Source organism: Cucurbita pepo, chromosome 4, assembly GCF_057944985.1.
Source record: "Cucurbita pepo subsp. pepo isolate OVF chromosome 4, ASM5794498v1, whole genome shotgun sequence".
Lineage (NCBI taxonomy): Eukaryota > Viridiplantae > Streptophyta > Magnoliopsida > Cucurbitales > Cucurbitaceae > Cucurbita > Cucurbita pepo.
The window spans coordinates 2,206,885-2,228,830 of NC_141801.1; the positions used below are offsets into that span (position 1 = coordinate 2,206,885).

General features: G+C 35.7%; 3 protein-coding genes and 1 non-coding gene across 5 annotated transcripts; all 4 read right to left on the minus strand.

Annotated features, from left to right (window-relative positions):
* Nucleotides 1–1,100: 1,100 nt before the first annotated feature.
* LOC111793283 (succinate dehydrogenase [ubiquinone] iron-sulfur subunit 2, mitochondrial) lies at nucleotides 1,101–3,974 on the minus strand. The gene is made up of 2 exons (XM_023675105.2): nucleotides 3,242–3,974; nucleotides 1,101–1,484 (listed from the first exon to the last, which is right to left on the minus strand). The coding sequence occupies exons 1-2, from the start codon at nucleotides 3,901–3,903 to the stop codon at nucleotides 1,313–1,315; spliced, it is 834 nt and encodes a 277-aa protein (XP_023530873.2). The 5' UTR covers nucleotides 3,904–3,974; the 3' UTR covers nucleotides 1,101–1,312.
* Nucleotides 3,975–8,754: 4,780 nt separating this feature from the next.
* Nucleotides 8,755–16,617, minus strand: LOC111793579 (putative membrane protein At3g27390). 2 transcript variants are annotated; one of them, XM_023675529.2, is made up of 11 exons: nucleotides 16,437–16,617; nucleotides 16,046–16,311; nucleotides 14,196–14,304; nucleotides 13,923–14,118; nucleotides 13,695–13,831; nucleotides 11,894–12,182; nucleotides 10,864–10,970; nucleotides 10,626–10,770; nucleotides 10,309–10,504; nucleotides 9,361–9,604; nucleotides 8,755–9,266 (listed from the first exon to the last, which is right to left on the minus strand). In XM_023675529.2, the coding sequence occupies exons 2-11, from the start codon at nucleotides 16,137–16,139 to the stop codon at nucleotides 9,005–9,007; spliced, it is 1,779 nt and encodes a 592-aa protein (XP_023531297.1). In that variant the 5' UTR covers nucleotides 16,140–16,311; nucleotides 16,437–16,617; the 3' UTR covers nucleotides 8,755–9,004. The 2 variants fall into 2 exon arrangements, with proteins under 2 accessions (XP_023531297.1, XP_023531296.1); XM_023675528.2 differs by having other exon boundaries at nucleotides 16,046–16,617.
* Nucleotides 16,618–18,498: 1,881 nt separating this feature from the next.
* On the minus strand, nucleotides 18,499–21,403 carry LOC147792777 (protein LOW PHOTOSYNTHETIC EFFICIENCY 1, chloroplastic-like). The gene is made up of 2 exons (XM_087122906.1): nucleotides 18,910–21,403; nucleotides 18,499–18,748 (listed from the first exon to the last, which is right to left on the minus strand). Exon 1 carries the CDS (start codon nucleotides 21,298–21,300, stop codon nucleotides 19,156–19,158), a length of 2,145 nt encoding a protein of 714 aa, XP_086979032.1. The 5' UTR covers nucleotides 21,301–21,403; the 3' UTR covers nucleotides 18,499–18,748; nucleotides 18,910–19,155.
* On the minus strand, nucleotides 18,764–21,541 carry LOC111793662 (uncharacterized). The gene is made up of 2 exons (XR_015420544.1): nucleotides 21,402–21,541; nucleotides 18,764–19,025 (listed from the first exon to the last, which is right to left on the minus strand). It is a non-coding gene; the product is annotated as an uncharacterized LOC111793662 (transcript).
* Between the last annotated feature and the right edge of the window lie 405 nt (nucleotides 21,542–21,946).

Consider the following 21,946-nt stretch of genomic DNA (forward strand, 5'->3'; position numbering starts at 1 on the left):
GGTTGGGTCTATTTTAACCGATTTTCCACTCTTTTTTCGTATTGATCAAAGTCATGAGAGTTCGTGCTGCTCGAGCACGAGAGTCATCATGAAAGAGGAAACTTAAACTTCCCCAACACATGATTTGTTGAATCCAAGTAAAGCAGCAAAAGATTACAAATATTAGACAAAAGAAACAAAGAGGATGAAGTAGCAGAGACATTTGCAGAGGAAGAAGACATGGTGGTGCGGCCATTGAAACAGAGCAAGCTTTGGCTGGAAAGAAATGAAAGAGGTAAAAGAAAAGAGGAAATTTTTGGTTGAATAATTCTCTAATACCATGTAGAAACGGTGATACTCTTCATATGTACAAAAGATTGGATATAAAAGAAAAAGGAACAGATGTGTGAGATCCCGCGTCGGTTGGGGAGAAGAACGAAACACCCTTTTATAAGAGTGTGAAAATCTCTCTTTGGCAGACGCGTCTTAAAAGCCTTAAGGGGAAGCCTAAAAAGAAAAGTCCAAAGAAGACAATATCTGCCCGTGGTGGACATGAGCCGTGGTATCAGAGTCATAAAAGCCTTAAGGGGAAGCCTAAAAAGAAAAGTCCAAAGAGGACAATATCTGCTCGCGGTGGACATGAGCCGTTACAATTGGTATCAGAGTCAGACATCGAGCGATGTGCTAGTGAAGAGGCTGTCCCCCGAAGGGGGGTAGACACGAGGCGGTGTGCCAGAAAGGACGCATGGCCTCAAAGGGGGTAGATTTGGTGGGGGTCCCACGTCGATTGGAGAAAGAAACTAGTGTCAGCGAGGACGTTGGGCCCTGAAGGGGGTGGATTGTGAGATCCCACATTGGTTGGGGAGGAGAACGAAACACCCTTTATAAGGGTGTGGAAACCTCTCCCTAGCAGACATGTTTTAAAAACCTTGAGGAGAAGCCTGAAAGGAAAAGCCCAAAGGGACAATATCTGCTAGCGGTGGGCCTGGACCGTTACAAGATGGATGCTTAAACTATAGCAGTCTAGACAAAGGAAGGTGATCGAACGAACCGGGAAATGAAAACCGAGCATAGTTTTTTTATGAAATAAAAAGAATAAAGGATGATCGTGGCACGACAACTCAAGAAGCCAGGAGGTTTCTGTCTAACATTTATTTGGAGACAGATAAATACTAAAGATCTCTAAAGATCAAATCTTAAGTACAGAATGTGTGGAAAGTCAATGATCCACAAGTTATTCGATCAAAATCACATTGCTCATGAGTTCTCACAAGATATTCCATAACTGAATGAAAAGAACATTATTGTGTTTCGTGTACCTCGAAACTTCGGCTCAGCCCACGAGCTGAAGGCGTTTGATATTTTGAATCTGTTTTCCAGGGTTCAAACCCTTCGGACAGGCACGGGCACAGTTCAGTATGGTATGACAACGATAGAGCTTGAATTCATCGTTTATTGCCTCGAGTCGCTCCTTGGTGAATTCGTCACGGCTATCACTTATCCACCTGCATGTACAAAGGGGAGAGAAGGGGACAGTTTTGTAATTAAAAAATTGTGTCCTTGATAAAAATGTAAAAAAGAGGAAGAAAATTAACGTAAAACTGAGTTTGTAATCAATTTAATCATAGCCACTAGTCATCTGTGTCAAATCTTTTTGCAATGCCATGGTTATAGATAGGAAGTTGTGAGGTGAAAGAAAGGAACAAATAAATCATGCAATTACATAAGACACCACATGAACTTGTGAAATCTTGAGAAAAACTAACAAAAATTATGAAGGGATGAATTATATATGAGAACAAAGATATTTTAGGCAACCGTAAAACTTCACCATTAAGCTCTCGTGGTATGATATTGTTCACTTTGAGCATAAGCTCTCGTGGCTTTACTTTAGATTTCCCCAAAAGGCCTCATAATGGAGATAGTGTTCCTTGCTTATAAACTCATGATGGAGATAGTGTTCCTTACTTTGAGCATAAGCTCTCGTGGCTTTACTTTAGATTTCCCCAAAAGGCCTCATAATGGAGATAGTGTTCCTTATAAACTCATGATCAACCCCTTAATTAGTCATGTGGGACTCCTCTCCCAACAATCCTCAAACAATAGGACGTCAGTGAAATGTTGAAGAAAAGTCTCGTGAGTTGTCATCTACAAAAGGCTGAGCCCTTGATTGTTGTAGATAGCATATCATATTCAGAATTTGGCTTTGAGTAATTGTTGCGGATCAAAAACTCTTTCATGCAAAATCAGCAAAAACTTTTCACACATCCTCCAGTAGATATTGTCTTCTTTGGGTTTACCCTTCCAGACTTCCCCTCAAGGTTTTAAAACACGTATGCTAGGGAGAGGTTTCCACACCCTTATAAGGAATGCTTCGTTCCCGTTCAAACCCACCAAGATACTAAAAGCAAACAAATGAGTTTCAGATTAAGTCTACCAAGGCATCCAAGTCTTTGTCGAACATAGATAAAACAACCAAATGAAATTACTTGATTCTCTATCCAATAGACATCCGATCAAATCATAAATGTCCTACCACGCAAGGGCTTATTTTCCAAGTAGGAGACCGAAAGCACCTTCTAGGAACTGAGAGGACATAACCAGACTAATCCTTGATGAGGCATGAGTTGTGTGAAATAGGAAACTACTGGGTTTCTTATGACCGGAAGGGGCTGTTCAAATATGCTAATTGTAGGACCGTACTAAGAACGATCCCCGACCTACACACACCTCGACATACGCTGTGCCCAACCTCCAGGCCTACAAATGGGATCTGAACACACCTCAATAAGTTCTCCAGTTTCTTCAATTCCTTTTGATACCCCCATGACTGTTCTTCCTCCTCTCATTTCCATATACAAAATTTCCCTTCTTTTGATAAGCTCTCTTCATTCGTTGTTAACATTTCTTTCCCTTTGAAGTCTTCAATAAAAGACCCTTTTAATGCTTTTGATTTACACGTTTTCTAGCTCCTCAAAACGCACTTACGCCCTCAAATAGAGTACCTAAATTACCAAACTATTGCTGCCAACTTTCAATCCAACAAAATGAAACTTAATAAATACGATTCTGAATCTTCCAAAAGTTCAGGAATAAGCATGAACACCCATATACATCCTTCAAAAGTAGCTTCTTAATCCCTCTAAACAGACCCTGTTTTCAAAAGTAGCTTCTTAATCCCTCTAAACAGACCCTGTTTTCTATTCATTCCTAACAAACAGAGAATCAAAGAATAAACGAAGAACAAAAGTGGGGAAGTTACCTATTGGCATGGAGCAAAGCAGCTGGTCCAAGATATGACTCCGGGTTCCACCAATAGCTGGGGCACGATGTACTACAACATGCACACAAAATGCATTCATACATCCCATCCAACTTAGCCCTATCTTGCTTACTCTGAAGAATCTCCTTTCCCGGCACAGACGGCTCGCTCTTCCTCTTCAACCACGGCTCAATACTCTTATACTGGTTATAAAAATTCGTCATATCCACCACCAGATCCTTGATAACGAACATATGAGGCAGCGGCGTAATCATCGAGGAAGCATCGGATGGAATCTTCGTCAAGCAAGCCAAACCATTACATCCATCGATGTTCATCGCACAGGACCCGCAGATCCCCTCTCGGCACGAGCGGCGGAAGGTCAGAGTCGGATCGATCTCATTCTTGATTTTGATTAGAGCATCAAGCACCATAGGACCGCAGTCTTTTAGATCGATCTTGTACTCCTTAAGCTCTGGTTTGGAAGGGCTGTCGGGGTTCCATCGGTAGATAGCGAACGTCTTGAGCGTTGAAGAGACGGCTGCTTTTTGCTCCACTTTCTGAGCTCCGGCGTCGGAAGCGTGAGCTCGAATTCGAAGGAATCTTGAAGGTGGAGTTGCAGAAACCCTAGATATTGCCCTCCTCAGGATTCCAGTCGCCATTGTTGCCTCGAAGAAAGAGAAATGAAGAGAGAGAAACAGAGAACCTATCAGAAGTAGGAAGAAGGAAGAGTGGCTTTACCAATATGAATATAATAATTAAACTAAATTAATAAAATAAAAATATCCAAAATTTTGCATTTTTTATCTAAAAAATATCATAAAATTTTAAAATGTAAATATATATATACAATTAAACTTTTATCATTAATTTTAAATATAATTAATATTTACCTTTTAATTTTTTAGAATTATCCTATAATTTTATTAGGTTTAATTAATACTTTTAATTTTTATAAATAAAAAGATTTTAAATTTTTTATTTTAAATTTAAAAGTATTAATATTACTTATAAAAATTTATGAATATTTTTGAAACGTATTACTAACGGTTCTGTCCATATTATTAACAGTACAAATATTTTTTTAATTTTTTTTAAATTAGGTATTTACGTAATTTATAATATTAAAATTTGAATTTTTTAAATTATGCTTAACAATATATTATATTTTTATTTATAAAATATTATTGAATGTATGAAGATGTTTTATATTTTTTAATCAAAATTATATGAAAAAATGAAAATTATTTTCTAAAAATTCTTTAAAATTAATCATTTGTAAAATATACAAAAGAAAAATAATAAAAATTGGAAAATTCAATTCCCGAATATATTATATTTAATAAATTTTTGTTTAATAAAAAATAAAAGGTTAAAATTGTAATTTTAAAATTTTAGAATAAAAATCAGTAGAAACGTAAAAGTTGGAGGACTAAATTGTAAATTTGCATGAGAGGCATTGGCGGGTATAAATAGGAGTCGCCAAAATACTCGGTTTCTGTTATTCCCATTTTAGCTTCCAACGCCCAATTCTCCTTCTTCCTTCCCTCTCGCTCTCTCAGTTTCGTTCTCTGTGCAGAAAGCTTTGTTAATGTATTTTAATGGCATCGGTAAGATTCTCTCTGACTCTTCTCTCTTTTTTCAATCGATTCGTCTTTGTTCTGTTTGCATTTTTCTGTATTTTGAATCCTGTTTGATCCAATTCATTGAACACATGCCTCTCTTATTCTTCTTCTCGAGAATTTGCAATTTTCATTGGGAATTGTTGTTGTAAATCGTAATTTCATCTGTAACGAAGGGAAAACAATGTGTCTATGGTAAGAAATGGTGAATTTATAGATTGATGTTCTGTTCGAATCTTTATGTATTTTGAATCCTGTTTGATCTAGTTCATTGAACATATGCCTCGCCTCTTCTTCTCGAGGTTTTGCGATTTTCGTTGGAATTGTTGTTGTAAATCATAATTTCACCTGTAACGAAGGGAAAACAATGTGACTATGGTAAGAAATGGTGAATTTATAGATTGATGTTCTGTTTGCATCTTTATGTATTTTGAATCGTGTTTGATCTAGTTCATTGAACATATGCCTCTCCTCTACTTCTCGAGATTTTTCAATTTTGGTTGGAATTGTCGTTGTAAATCATAATTTCATCTGTAACGAAGGGAAAACAATGTGGCTATGGTAAGAAATGGTGAATTTACATATCGATATTCTGTTTGCATCTTTATGTGTTTTGATCTAGTTCATTGAACATATGCCTCTCTTCATCTTCTCGAGATTTACAATTTTCATTGGGAATTGTTGATATAAATCATAATCTTAGCTGTAACGAAGGGAAAACAATGTGGCTACGGTAAGAAATGGTAAATTTACGTATTGATGTACTGTTTGCAACTTTTTTTTATTTGAAATCCTGTTTGATCCAATCCATTGACACATGCCTCTCCTCTTCTTCTCGAGATTTTGCAATTTTCATTGAGAATTGTTGTAATAAATCATAATTTTACCTGTACCAAAGGGAAAACAATGTGGCTATGGTAAGAAATGGTAAATTTACAAATCGATGTTCAGGCGTAGCTAACGAGATTTGGTTTTAGAAAATAACATTTGCTTGAATCGTTCAAGAATCGGCGTTAGGGATTTCAAATTGTTGGGATTGGTATTTACCTGTATTGAATGTAAGTTGTATCCTACCGTAGAAAACTATCGATTCGTGATGGAATTCATAAATCTTGTTATCAACGAAGAAGTTCTGAATTCTGATATATATGTTTCTAACGTCTATAGCAGGATAAAGGTCGCCCCTTGCCGAAGTTCGGCGAGTGGGATGTCAATAATCCAGCTTCAGCCGAAGGCTTCACAGTAATATTTAGCAAAGCTAGAAATGACAAGAAGTCAAATGAGGCTTCTGGGAACACAGCAGCAAAAAACGATGCACCCGAACCAGTAGAGAATTATCAGTATTCTCCTATGGTAAGCAATGATATCATGAACTAATTTGTCAATCTGAGCCTATTTCAATGAATTAAACTATTCCCACCTCTTTGAACTTAAAGTAATATCGTTAACCAGATGTTTCTTCTCATATTCTGATTGGAATTTACTGCAAATTCTTGTGTTTTGGATGCAGAAAGTATTCTCCCATGGTAAGCAATATCATGAACTAATTTGTCAATCTGAGCATACTTCAACGAATTAAACCATCCTCACATCTTTGAACTTAGTTAAATATCGTTAACTAGATCTTTCTTCTCATATTCTAGTCAGAATTTACTGTAAATTCTTGTGTTTTGGATGCAGAAAGTAGTCTCCTATGGTAAGCAGTATCACGAACTAAATTGTCAATCTGAGCATAGCTTAAACGAATTAAACCATCTCCACCTCTTTGAACTTGAAGAAAATATGGTTAACCAGATGTTTGTTCTCATATTCTAGTCGGAATTTACTGCAAATTCTTGTGTTTTGGATGCAGAAAAAATGGTTTTGCTGTCTCTGAAACTGACAGGGAGCGATGGTGGTGGTGACAACAGACATGGTGAAAGAAGGGTAAAGATTTTTCTGATTTGTGAGGGAAATGCAGAATCAAGTAGGGATGTGATGGTTTACTTCCTTTCTCTCTTTTCTCTGACTATATATACATATATATATATATGCAAAATATAGAATACAAAAATTCTCACAACAAGCATATAGAAGTGTTGAGCGGTGGTTATAGCTCCCTGTAAGTTTCGCTCTAATAGGAACTTTTTGCTTCTTTCAGTTTCTTCATCTCATGTTTCACCACATTCAGAACATTTCTAAACTATTATGTATTTTTCATCTTCTAACTAAAGTAACTGCACATATTGTCTGTCAAAAACAAACTATGCAATGATCATTGTAACCTTTATGACCTTCTCGAGAGAGCGGAAGTAGAGATATTTTAACTACCGAACTATACCACAACGACCCTATCTAAATTTAGTGAGTAAGCTTCGTTGCTTATCACTATTAACAATAAATAATAATTAAAGGTCTTCTTTTTTAGGGAAAAAAAAACAACATATCAAATGGATAGTGATGTAACAAAAATGATGCGTCCTTTTTGTGAGTATTCTCCATTTTTGTATTGAGACTACTTTTTTGTATACTTATGAATCAGATAATACAATGCTATTTTCGGTGTTTGTGTTATCCCTATTTACTTTATTTGTTGGAGTTATAGGAATGAATTGAATATATTAGACAAATGGTTAACTCCGTCTATAAACTTGTTACATGAAAGTTCAACCGATTATGAAAATTGTATGAATTTGTGGAAAAACGAGAGGGAATGGAGAGAGCCATAGGTTAACTCGTCTATAAACTTGTTACATGAAAGTTCAACCGATTATGAAAATTGGTATGAATTTGTGAAAAAACGAGAGGGAATGGAGAGAGCCATAATGGGGTTAGTATTCTTCGTTCCTACACTCACTCTTTATAGCCATAATGTATTCTCCGTCTCTATCCGGATGGATAGAGACAACTTTTTGTGAGAAACACTCACTCTATATTAAGATCGGTCGAGACTATACACTCTATTTTGTTTGGAATTTTTAGAATTTATTGGGATGAAAACTTGAGTGAAGAAGAGTAGAGTGCTGAGGTATTTACACCAATAATATTTTTCTAAAATAATAATAAAAAAATTAAATATATACAATTATTGGTTTGTAACCCAATAGACACAAAATTAGTCTATTTTATATATTTATATAATATTATATGTAAATATTTATTACTTTCATGTATTTAAATAAGTAGCTTGAATATATATTTTTTAAATGTTGAAGATTAAATTTAAATTTTTTAAAAATTAATATTTTGTTTATGAAATTTTATCAAATATTTTATATTCATTAATAAAATATATATTTTAAAAAATTATTTTATAGAAAATTAATATTCTTAAAAAAAAAAAATAGAAAAGCAAAATTAGATGATAAGTGGGATAGGAAAGGGACAGTTCAAGGAAAGTACATCAAAATTTTGAGAGGAAATGTATTGTCAGTCTACTTGTCAGTTGTCAAACGTCATCATACATGTCACATCATCAACATTTTATTTATTATTATTATTAATTTTTTGGAAAAAGTACCTTTTAGATTTTAAGTTACTAATATATATATATATATATATGTGTATATATATATATATATATATTAGCATAATTTTAAAATATTTTAATGAAGATAAATTATATATTAGCATAATTTTAAAATATTTTAATGAAGATAAATTATATATTAGCATAATTTTAAAATATTTTAGTGAAGATAAATTAAAATATTTTAGTGAAGATAAATTATACGAGGATAGTGGAATGGCTATGCTTTTTGATTCTTGTGTGGGAGAAAAGATCAAACTGATTGAATTATTCAGCAAAAGAATTGACTGTTGAGCCGTATGAGATAGGAAATTCTCAAGTCCGGGAAGGAATTTACCTGCCTATTCCGGGGAGAACAGACCATTCGAGAACCAAATCAAATATAAATGTAAAACTCTAGTAAATATGTAAAATCTTGAAACAAAGACACTCAAACCAAGCGACCCGAACTAAATCGTAAAGATCCGAGCTCGGAAATTGAATGTTGCATTCCTAGACCCTTTTATCGTAGAATCATCAAACCTATATAGATATACATATATATATATTACAAACCAAAAGCATTCATTTATCATTATGATGACACTATGGAAAAGAACTAAAAATTACAGAAGAAATTTGATCCCATGCTCCCTAAGAAATCTCTAAATCTCTTTCATCTGCTTGAGATTCTTCTCTCTCATCACCTCTATAGCTTGTTTTCCCATTTGAAGATGATTTCTGACTGAACAATCGGCCAAATGCACTTCTCGACCTCGATAACGACCTGCTTCCGTTACTTGACTGGCAAGAGCCCTTTTTCTTTGAAAGTTCTTCCGATAACCTCTTTACGAGACAATCGAAACGTCGCCTGAATGTTGGATACCTCGAGATGGATTTAGTGATTCCTCGAAGCCTTCAGAAGAGGAAACACAAATTAGACTAAACCGTGTTAAATAACACTAACAAGATAAAGATTCACTGAACGTTATTGAAATTTGAACTCCGACCTTCGAGCTAGCGCTTCTATTTCAGCTTGTCTTCGTTCCGATTGTGGAGGCGTTATGGTGGTTAGATTTTTCAACCTTTCAGGATCACCACTTAACAGAACTAGTTTATATAAGTATTCCTCCTCTGATTCAGAAAGGTTTTCTGCTCTAATTTGGTCTTTGATGATTATAAGTGGATTAAAAAACCAATCAAAGAAGGTATCTTTGGGCCTGTTTGTGCTAGAAACTTCAGTAACATTGTCACCTGCATTCATCAGTATGAAGAATAAACCTCTCAATTCCATTTGAAAGAACTAAGAGAGAGAGAAATCATCACGATTCATGTCTAATTGTAACAACCTAAACCCACGGCTTTGGCCCGTCAGCCTCACGGAAAACACGTATGCTAGGGAGAAGTTTCCACATCCTTATAAGAAATGTTTCATTTTACTCTCCAACCAATGGGGGATCTCACAATCCACCTCCCTCGAGGGCCCAACGTCCTCGCTAACGCACCGTCTGGTGTTTGGCTCTGATGTAACAGCTTAACTCCACTACTAGCCGATATTGTCCTCTTTGGGTTTTTCCTTTCGGGTCTCACCACAAGGTTTTTAAAATGCATCTTCTAGGAAGAGGTTACTACACCCTTATAAGAAATGTTTCGTTCTCCTATTCAACCAATGTGGGATCTCACAATCCACCCCTCTCGAGGGCCAACGTCCTCGCTGGCACACTGCCCAGTGTTTGACTCTGATACCATTTGTAATAGCCCAGACCCACAGCTAGCAAATACTGTCCTCTTTGGACTTTCCCTTTCGGGTTTCACCTCAAGGTTTTTAAAACCCGTATGATAGGAAGAGGTCTCCACACCCTTATAAGAAATGTTTCGTTCTCCTCTCCAATCAACGTGAGATCTCACACTAATAATCGAGGAATAGGGGAGAGGTTCGTGACAAATCAGATACTTACCTAACAAAAGTCCAACTGAATTTGCTTTAGCGGAGCGTAATAGTGTTTCAAGAATGCAAAAAGCTGGTAAACCAATGCTAATAACTTTGTTTCCTTTGCTCGACTTTGCATCTTCAATATCACTCGACGTTATCGTTCCTTCACAAACCATGGCTTCTCCATGGCGTTGACACTCCTTAAACAAGCTATCCAGCAGCTATAGAAATGATAAATATAAATCCATTCACTATCACAGCAAAAGGACACAAGTGGATGTAAACAAGACAGAACTTCAAACTTCCATTCAGAGAAATATCGAAGAAAACAAGCAAAGGTACCTCGAGCGGCTTCAGATCAATCATAGGTTCCTTGAGTGAATTCATGCGCGAAGGTTGACCATGGAAAGAGCTTGGTCTCGAGATCGAGTTGGATGAATGCAAACCAGCTGTTGATGATTGGCCATCCCCTCTTCGATAAGTCAGCCTTCATTATGACAAGTCATTGTAATATCAGAACAACCGAGTATAGGGAGAGAACGGATAGCACACGACTCATTTAAGTGTTTAAGTAAAAGACCTGGGAAAGCATGATCCCTCTTGCATGTCAAGAACGTCGTTGCTGTATTCATCATAAATCGATAAGGATGCAACAATATATCGAAGTCCCAGTAAAAAAGAAGACTCCTGCAAACAAAGGCACCAAAGTTCGATATAATCCCATGATATTGGCATGATGCATACATTATACATGATCTACCGTGGAAATGAATTTCATTGTAATAGCCCAAGCCTACAGCTAGTAGGTATTGTTCGTTTTGACCCATTACGTGTCGCCGTCAGCCTCACGGTTTTAAAACACGTCTGCTAGGGAGAAATTTCCACACCCTTACAAGGAATACTTCATTCCCCTCTCCAACCGACATGAGATCTCACAATCCACCCCCCTTGGGAAGCCAACGTTCTCGCTGGCACCCCGCCACTGGCTCTAATACCATTTGTAACAGTCTAAGCCCACCGCTAGCAAATATTGTCTGTTCAGGCCTGTTACCTATCGCCATCAATCTCACAATTTTAAAACACGTCTGCTAGGGAGGGTGTGACGTGACCACACTCTTATAAGGAATGCTTCGTTTCCCTCTCCAACCGACGTGGGATCTCACATTCATTAAATTGAATCCATTTATTAGCTCTCAAAAATACAAAAATCAAATGTGCCAAAATGCAAACGAAGAAGCAAAACATGATACTTCATTATATCATTTTATGTAAAAAAACCATATTTAACTCCAACTAAAGGAAAATCTAATCAACTTAAACATAGTTTAATTAAGTTCAACAAATTAAGACATATCTTCAATCAAGAGAGCAGAGGTTCGATCCCCCCATCCCACACCCCGTTGAGCTAAAAAAAAAAACAAAAAAGGAAAATCCAAATTCTTCGTTCTACTGTTACATAAGTTTGTCTTACTTCTCGATGTGTACGATTACGGTCAGATTATCCAAGTGGTTATCAAAGTAACAGGATAACAAATGTATTCAGTAAGAAGCTATAAGACCATGGAATCATCAAATACTATAAAAAAAAAAATTGCATTTAAGAAGCTAACCTGATATGCAACAATCCCTGCGTAGGCACCTAAGAAGATACTGGAGGCAATGGAGCCCAAAACTGAACCCACAACAGCCAATGGCCAAAGTAGGATGATAAGACCAGCAAACGGAACGCATATCGTCTCTAAAAAGGGGCCTTCTCGACCTATAAGGTCATGAAACAAACGATGCCACCCCTTGAAAAGCATAATAGGACTTTTGCATATGGCTATAAACGAGATCATGAATACATCGACGACAATACCGAGAACCCCAGCTATTAAAGCTCCAGGGAGATAGAGCAACCTGCATAAAAGTTAACAGAAAAAGGTATGGCCAACAATGGGTTATCAATATCATCACCAAGGCAGCCATTTCTCATTAACAAACATAAGCTTTATTAACTTTTTTGGCAAAAGAACAGTTTCATTAGTTTAGAGAAAAGTACATCAAAGGGACCTGAAATAAGGTTATCTTTCAGCCAAAAAAGAAAGCCTCAAAGAGAATCCCACTAGGCTGAAGCTAGGCCAACCACTAATCTTGAGAGAAAGAAAAGGCCTCCAAATTCATATTAGTTACATTTGGGGAACAGTTAAAAAAATGATTAAAGATGTAACAGCCAAGCCCAAGCCCAAGCCCAAGCCCACCGCTAACAGATATTGTCCGCTTTGGTCGTTATGTATCGCCATCAGCCTCACGGTTTTAAAATACGTCTGTTAGGGAGAGGTTTCCACACCTTTATAAGAAATGTTTCGTTTCTATCTCCAACCAATGTGGGATTTCACAATCCACCCCCTTACCCAATGTCCTTACTGGCACACCGTTCGGTGTTCTGACTCTAATTCTATTTGTAACAGCTCAAGCTCACCGCTAACACATATTATCCACTTTGGCCCGTTACGTATTGCCGTCAGCCTCATAGTTTTAAAACGCGTATGGTAAGGAGAGGTTTCCACACCCTTATAAGGAATACTTTGTTCCCCTCTCCAACCGACGTGGGACCTTACAAAAGAAGTCCAAAGTGAACAATTGAATTCATCTATTTCTAAATTCTAAATAATCCTACCAATCCCAAGCCTTGCCATTGAAATCTCTTCATTTATTTCTTTCCATGAACCTCAAAGGATTATCTCCACCCATTTACCCAGATGATCTTGGCTTTTTTTTTTTTTTTTTTTTTTTTTTTTTTCCTTAAAATTATGCCCACACAATAATGAAGAAACACAATTTGAAGATCCATAGAAGACCCACTGTAGATTGACACTTAGTTGCAGAAAAACCCCATCACCTTCTATTGAAAAGACAAAGAAAAGACAAATATTTGGCCTCTCACTCTCCTACAAATTTCTGGCTCTGCCCCTGCCTCTAAATTTTTACCAAGTACACACCATGATGGCCACGATGGGTTGACAAAAGACCTAGGACACTTTTTAAAAATTCTATCCATGATTGAGGCAGTGCTGACTCCCTTAATGCAAAGGGTCCAAATGAAAAATATCAATTATTTTTTTAGATTCCTTCAATAATATTGCCCAAAACAGAATTTCCAAGGGCCACCCTGTTATCTATTAGCAGGCCCCAGCTGGAGGCCCCGTCCAATAGCCAGCCCCTACCCAGAGAAAGCTCTTCCAGGGCCCTAGCAGAACAAGCGCTTTAGGAAAAGAGCTATTACCTTATTTAATATTAATGAATATGCCTTTTGTCGTGTAGATCATTACGTTGTGGTGTAATTCATTCTAGTTGCCTCAAAAGATACAATAGCCAGATATAGGGCCAAAAAAAAAACAGACAAAAAACATAAAACAAAACAAAACAAACCTTATCTCATAGTGTTCACCATTTGGAGGTGTTTTTGTTCGTAGGTCCAGCATAAATGATCTATAGGAATGGTAGCAAAAGTCCGCAAAATCCCGAATAACGGTGCAACATCCTTTAACTGTGTCCCAAGTTCCATCCTGAATGCCCAAAAATATAAGTTTCTCTTCATACAAACAAGAAAGTAAACAAGATAATAAATAACTAGGCAGAACCTAATCATAGCCGTACATAGAAGCAATGAAACAATTTATTAGTCTTTAATTCTCCAACAGCATCAAATGTAGCAAGAATTGGTGAAAAGAATCCATAAGCAGCTCCGCCGATGATACTTGCAACTACACCGACCACGGGCCACAAAATCAAGGGAACGGGCAGTGCTCCAAAGCAGAGAACAAATTTTAAAACAGGTCCAAGTTGTTTGGCACTGTTAATTCAGGGGGAAAATGATAGATCAATTATGGTGGTGAATAATGGAAGAGAATGGAAGTAGTGAAAGCACACCTCAGAATGCTATAATAGGTCCAGAACCAGTGCATTGGCCAAAGGCCTAATATGATACCAGAGATTCCAGCTGCCATTAGGAGGCATATCAGAGGGCACAGAATGATACCTGAAAAAATCGTCTGTTATTGTTACATCAATTTTGAAACCAACAAAATTCATACGTATCGTTTAGTTATTCTCAGTGCCAGATTTGCAGTTAGAAACATCAAGGCCAATGCTTGAAAGGAACAAAAATTTGCAAATATTGTGGGTAACCAGGCCATATTAACAGAGAGTGTCCGTTATAGTTTCAAGAGGGCAATGCGTTGCAAGGACCGTTTTCACAACCAGAGCAATTAGGAGTGTAAGTTCGCCAAGGGCAATCTATTATGCAAGCAAGACCAATTATGATGATAGTCTAATGTGTTAATATGGCAAAACCGAGTGAGTCAAGATCAAAAGGACAAGTTGGAAAGCCTTGCACCCAAGGACATTTGTTCGCTATGTGATAAGAAATCAACCCAAGGGAGAGCTCTGATACCAAATGATATGGAATCACTACAAGGGAAGTAAGATTCAGATTACCTTGTTGATCGATATCTCAAGGTAAGAACACTTGTTTGAGATTCAAATCACTCCATAAGTAAGATCAATTATGTCCAACTTAAATGATTCTAAACATGCAATCTAAACTACATAGAATTGCAAAGAAACTTAGCCCTTGACTAAAGGAAGAGTAAGAACACTTGGCCCTAATGATTAGGAATCACTCCAAAGAAAAGTAAGATTCGAATTACCTTGATGATCAAATATCTCAAGGCAAGAACACTTGTTTGAGATTCGAATCACTACACAAGCAAGATTGATAAAGTTAAGCTTGAATGATTCTAAACCTGCAATCTAAACTGCATAGAATTGCAAAGAAACTTGGCCCTTGGGTAAAAGAAAGCACAAATGCTCTTTTTACTCCATTCCAAATCTCTTTTACAAAGATAACATACATGACTTTATATAGTCTCAAAATGAAAAACCTTAACCTTCCATGAGACATTCCAAGAGTTGTAACTTTCATATTTTATGACCATAATTAGCCACTATGTAACTTTAGAGTTGTAATTAGTCACTATGTAAATAAGCCTTAAAATACATTAAAGAAATCCACCCAAAATTTGTAGTCATCCAAGAATAAATGGAGCTTGATTTTTCTTTAATGTGACATGAATTGTAACATCTTGTGATCATTTGAACAACGTTTTCTTCACGTCTTCCTTAAAGTTTATCTTGTATGATTGATGTCTCAGTTCATATCAAGTTGGTTTCCCTTTTTCTTGTGCTTTCTACTTTCCTCGCCTTCCACAAGTATTCGGTCCCTATTTGTCCCCCACAAACCGCATTATGACCCTGGCTCCCTTAAGATTCTCAAATTTGGAGAAGACCCTTAGTTTTTCTCAAAGTAAACCTTAAAGCACTTCTATAATTTACCCCAATATGAAATAGCAGCTAGGGATGCATAAAGAAGACAGTACAACCAACCTTCACTTGTTGATTCCACTTTAAAGTAAACTATGCAGAGCAAAATATTCCATGGGGCTAAAGGCAAAACGCAAAACCCGCCTTCAACTTCAAGTAGTAACCAGCTCGTTGAGCTAATTCAATAAGCTATTCAAGCTCCTAGACCTCCGTCTACCTAGTCCTAACCTCAATAGATGATTTCCACTTTATCTCGGAGATTAATCGATCTATCTTAGTTGTAATTGTGTTATTGTTGTTTAGTTGTTGTAGATCCATTAGGTTAGTTCAAAAAAGTAGCAATCCGATATCAAGCTAGTTAAGAAAGAAAACAATGAGAAGAATTCCTCGAAGCTAACCTTTAATGGCACCCAAAAGCAGAAGACCAACAAAGAACGGAAGGAAGCAGATGAAGTTCCATAACGAAGACAAAAACCCCCTCGGAGGTTCCATTATTAACGCCCTCAACCAATCGACCTCAAAGATCTTCAATCGAATGCAAAACCAACCTAGAAATCATCTTCAATCGAAGCACAAACCACCAAAATCCAATCTCCAGTACATTCAGTCCACAAATTACAATCAATTGAAGCCATCCGCTTGAAATTACACCAAAAAAAATACACTAAAATCCAAAAAATCGCACCGCAAAAGAGCCACAGAAAACAACAAAAGTAAGCCACCAAGTGGAATCTCAGTTGAAATTAAGTAAAAAAAAAAAAAAAAGAAAAAAGAAAAAAGAATTCATACAAGAATAGCAGTTGAAGAACCGATTAAATGGAGTGCTTCACTCAAGAACAATGAACACTCAACCGCTCATCCAACCAGCTTTCAATGAAGAATTGGTTCTCTTAGCTTTTGGATCGACTTTTACAACGAAGCAACTTCGGCTCTCTTCCTTCATGATTTTGCTGATAAGACGACAATAACTGAATATTGAATATTCCAATCAATGGAAAAACTTTTCAACAAAACAAAAAAGTTTCTTTAAATTTTTATTTACCCCAAAACTTTTCAAAATTTATATTTTTGTCCCTAAAATTAAATTTATTTCTCATCTTCCCCATTTCTCGACATTTAAAAATTTTAATTCTAACAAGTCCTTAAAATTAAATATATATATATATATATATATATATATATATGGGACTAATAAAAAATAATTTCAAAATTTAAGGATTAATTAAAAATTAAATATTTTTTTGAGTAATTTTAAAAGAGTGTAATTATATTTTTAAAAAATTTAGGTGGATAATTAATTTTTTAAGTATATTTTTATTTTCTTAATATAATATGTAAATTATTAACTAAATTTTAAAAACAAAAAATATATGTAAAAAGAAAAATAGATAACAAAACTAAATAATTTTTAAAAATTAAAAACAAAAAAAAAATCATATTAATTTAAAAATTAATTTTGAAGAAAATAACATATAATTATCCAGAAATGACTATTATTCAAAGAGATAAAACGACGCACATCATGATTTGGAAGAAACCGACGATATCACCATACAACAAATTTCTTAAAAAAACGCTTGATGGACTTGTTCCAAAGATGTTACCGACTGCAATTAGTGTTCAATCTGGTATGCAACGACTCGGGGATCTCAAGTACGGTTTCTATGAGAAAAAGAAAAAATATTGCACTCGTTTCTTCGATTGTGTTAAGAGTAAAGTATACGAGTAATGTGCTCGTTTTCTTTCACATATAATACGAGAGATATCTATAAGTCATACTATCATTCTGACTCTTTCCCTCTTTAATTAGAATCTCGAGGACTAAAAAGAAACTGAATAATTATATAGGGACTAAACGGTAATTTTACCGTAGGTAATTAAAGTTGGTTGAACCATTAAATTGAGATAATATTTGGTTGTAACAACATTTTTTAGTTTGGTAATCTAATGATTATTAAAAATGAAGCTTTTGAGGCCCATTTATTGCATCATCCATTACTAATTAATAATTAATTAATTTTTTTAATTGGTTTTTATTATAATTTAATTTTTTTTAAAAAGTAAACACTATCACCTAATTTTTAAATTTATTTTAAAAAATATGAATTAAATTTAAATATTATATATTCAAAAAAAATGTTAGAAAATTTATTTTTGATCCCTAAATTTTTATGAAATTAATAATTTAATCCCTATACTATAACAATTTATTTTCTTTACTTTTAAATATTTTAATTAAATCAAAATATCTATTTTTATTATTTGAAAATTGACTATAATTTTTACCATAGGGATTAAATCATTATTAATTTTAAAGTAACGAGATTAAAAGTATAAGGATTAAATTGTTAGATATTAAAGTGTATGGACTACATTGTAATAAAAAAAAGTTCATGGACTAAATTGTAATTAATTAAAGTTGAGAGACTAAATTGTTATTTTTTAAAATAATTTTTTTTTTAATTTTTTAAACTTCATGTCAAAGTACAAATATAAAATATATTAAAATATATTTTTAAAATAAAAAAAATAAGAGAGAGAATTTCAAGAAATTTCTTATCAATTTTAAACAACCAATTAAATTTTTATATTCCAAAATCAAATATGAGTGAAGATTCTGATTCTTTTCTTAAAAGAATATGATTTGATAATATATATGAAATTTAATAATATTATTTATGGAGAAACTTCTCGTGTACTACCATCTCGAGATTAGGGACCTAAGCCAAAATTTTTAAAGAAAGATTGAACCTAAAAAAATGATGAACTGGGTCGGGGTTGATTTGTTTCGTAAACGAGAAAGCTAAGCTAAAAAAGTTATAAGATTCCACTTTGATTCGATTAACGAGGATTGTAATTAAAAATGTATTTCTTCCTTCTTTTATCACTAATAACTTAGAATCGGTGTGAAACCGAGTTCAAGGTTCACGTTTTCATTCATTTGGAACCATTTTGGTAGCCGCTCTTCAATCAAGGGGAAATTTTCTAATAGCAGAATCAAGGGCCCTTTCATCTTTACGATACCAAATTAAAGTTGTTCATTTTTCGGGGTCTCTTCAGAGTGGTATGACGAAGGTAGGGCTAGTGACCGGAGTGGAGTCCTAAAAAAAAAAAAAAGAAGAAAAAGCTACACATTCTCATATACTTTCATTAAAGAATAGCTTTATGCATCACTTGTGTTTTTAGCCTTTTTTTACCATCAAATTCCATACACATCATCAGAAGAAAAGTGTCTAAATCCACAATTACTAAGTTGACTTACCATAAATGTTTCCTTCAGCTGTTGATGATATTCCGCTAGGCCGCGTTGGCGTTTTCGAGCTCCGTTTGCACTCGTCACGAGAAGCCATAGGCTCTCTGAGTTTCTTGTATAGCGTCCTGCACAAATTAAGAGATCAGAGTACTGAGACATCGTCAATCACTGACTTCATTTCTTTCCAACCATTCGTTTTGCCCTGAGAACATCGGCAGTTTTACGAACATTCTTCAAAAGACGTTTATTTTAGTCCTATGAACTCTTGTTCTCGTCTGGTGGTCGAGGCCCTAACAAGCTTATATCAATGGAGGCTCCATAAACTTGAGAGGAATGAATTACAGCATCATATATCTTAGAAGAAAGATTGAGACTCTCATTGTTAGCTTTCATGTATAACTCATAAGCAAGCCTTGGTTTACCGTCCTTCGCAAGGGCCTCGATGAGTAATTCGTAACTCACCTCGTTTGGAGAGATATTTCGAACTTTCATACGGTGAAACCACTCGTAAGCTACACTGCTCATGCCATTACGAACACATCCCGTGATTATCGCATTATACGTGACGACTGTAGGCTCGATGCCTGATGCAACCATATCGTTGATAGTGAGTTCAACCATATTGAACTTCCCTTGGCCAGTGAAAACCGAAGCCATAGTTGTATAGGCATAGATGTTCGGCGCCACCCCGACTTTAATCATATGATCCCAGACACTACGCGCTTCATCATAGAGCTTTCCCTTTTCCAAGGCACTAAGTAACGCCCCGTAAGAAAGGACAGTCGGTTTTTCGCCTTGGTCGATCATTCTCCTAAAGATTTCTATAGCCATGGAAGTTTCGGCAGCTCTGGAACAGGCAACAAGAACGGCATTCCATTCCCGAATTCCGGGTTTAAGACCTTTCTCTTCCATTTTGTTGAGTAACCGAACGCCCCATCTCCAAATTCCTCGGTTTTTCGCAGCTGTGAGAAGAACATTGAAGTGAGAAACAATCAGTTCATATGATAGATTATTTGGTTTTGGTCCTTTCTCCAACAAATCTTCATAAATCTCCAACGCAGCCCACCATTTCTTAGCTTTCCCCATCAACCAAATCACATGATTACAAACAGATAAGCTTATACCAGATTTCTTTTCTCTTATCCTATAGTACAATTCTTTTGCTACGTTATGGTGCTCCGCACACGTGCAAGCCCAAACAAGTCGTTCCTCTTCAGCACGATCGAGCGACAGTCCTGCTTTATCCATTTCCGTGAGAAGTTGCAATACCTTCGTGCTTGCGCTATCACCCTTCACAAGCCAAATCCTCATTACTTGGTAGCAAACACGCCTAGTAAAGTTTTCGAGCTTTAAGAACTCATCGTCCCAATCTACGTTATCGTCTTTCGCTATCTCACCATTACGATATCTTTCTCTCAACTCAACCATGAACTTTAAAGCACCGTTCCCATCTTTCATCCTTCGGTATGCTCGTAAGGCCGTAGAGTATGACACGGGAGACAGAGTTAAGCCTTTCTTCGGCATCTCTTCAAGAATGTCGAGAGCTTTCATTGGCAGTCCTTGGTCCAAGTAAATCGACATAATAGTATTGTACGTAACAACATTTGAAACGATTCCTTCCTGAGACATATCATTCAAGATATCTTCCATTTTCGAAAACTCTCCAGATTGCTTAACCGCACCGAGGAGACTGTTGTATATGAACAAGTTTGGTGTGATACGACCATTCGTTTCGATCTTCCTTGTCTTCAGCCATTCAACAAGAGCCATTGCACACCCCAACCTCTTGTCTCTCCCAAAACCTTTAATCAAGGAAGAGAACACTTGAAGAGGCAATTCACCAACATCCTTGAGAACCTCCTCGACATCGTCTACAGTTCGAGCAAGCTCCAATCGACCCGCTAGAGCACGGACATCGACCTTAACATCTCCATCTCCCTCTCCCTCTATACCTTCCTCATCTTTAAAACTCCTTCCATTGCTATTTTCACCATTAACAGAGTTATGATCATGATCATCCCAATCTAAACTCTTCTCAGGAAAATCATCTCCAGAATTCGATTGAACCCTAACAACTTCACCATCAATCGTTGGTTGTTCAATAGCCCAAGCAGATAAAAACCACACACCAAGAGAATTCCTCTTCGGCTTCATTAATCGAGCAACCCTAAGCTTAGAACAGCCATGGCGGAACTCAAAATTGCAATCAAATTTCGAGTTCTCATAACAAAATCCACATCTCAAAACACTTGAACTAAAGGGAATCAAAGCGAAACCGCCATTTCCACAACAACCAGAAAACCTAGCACAATTTATCCTTTTCCTTGAACCATTAACTACAGAATAAGAACCTAATTCAAGGCCAGAGCTACTAGGACACCAATCACTAAGAATACTCATCGTCTATGCAAAAAAAAAGACAAATCCCAGAATTTGAGTATCCTATGAACGATTTCCCATTACAATCCAAAGTTGGAAAGAGAATCGAAGAACAGAATTACCTGCTAGAGATGTATCTGCTTCTTCAGCTTGAGCCGTGAATGAGAGGATTGAAGAGAGATTGAAATGAATGCGGATTCGATGAATGATTCTTTCGGATAATATGGGTTTTGTTTGGTTCTTTCTTCTTTGTAAGTTGTTCTTCTCACAACCACTGAATTTGTAGTTAAAACTTTTTTATTTTATTTTATTTTATTATTTTTTTTTAACATATTTTTATAATTTGGAAAATATAGTTTTTAGTTTACACAAATTTTAAAAATTACTAAAAAGGTATTTTTAAAATAAAATATTAATCGAAACTTTATAATATCAATAATTTTATCGAGTAAAAGTAATAAAAAAAAAAAAAAAAATATATATATATATATATATATATATTTTAAAATTATTGAAAAATTAGTATTCAATGAGCTAATTAAATGGGTCGATTCAACTTCATCCTAAACGAGCTAAGTCAAGTCTTTTGATTATTGAAATCGAGTAGACCTGATTTCAGCTCAAACACGAACCTCAAATATCAAGCTGATTATTGAAATCAATCTCA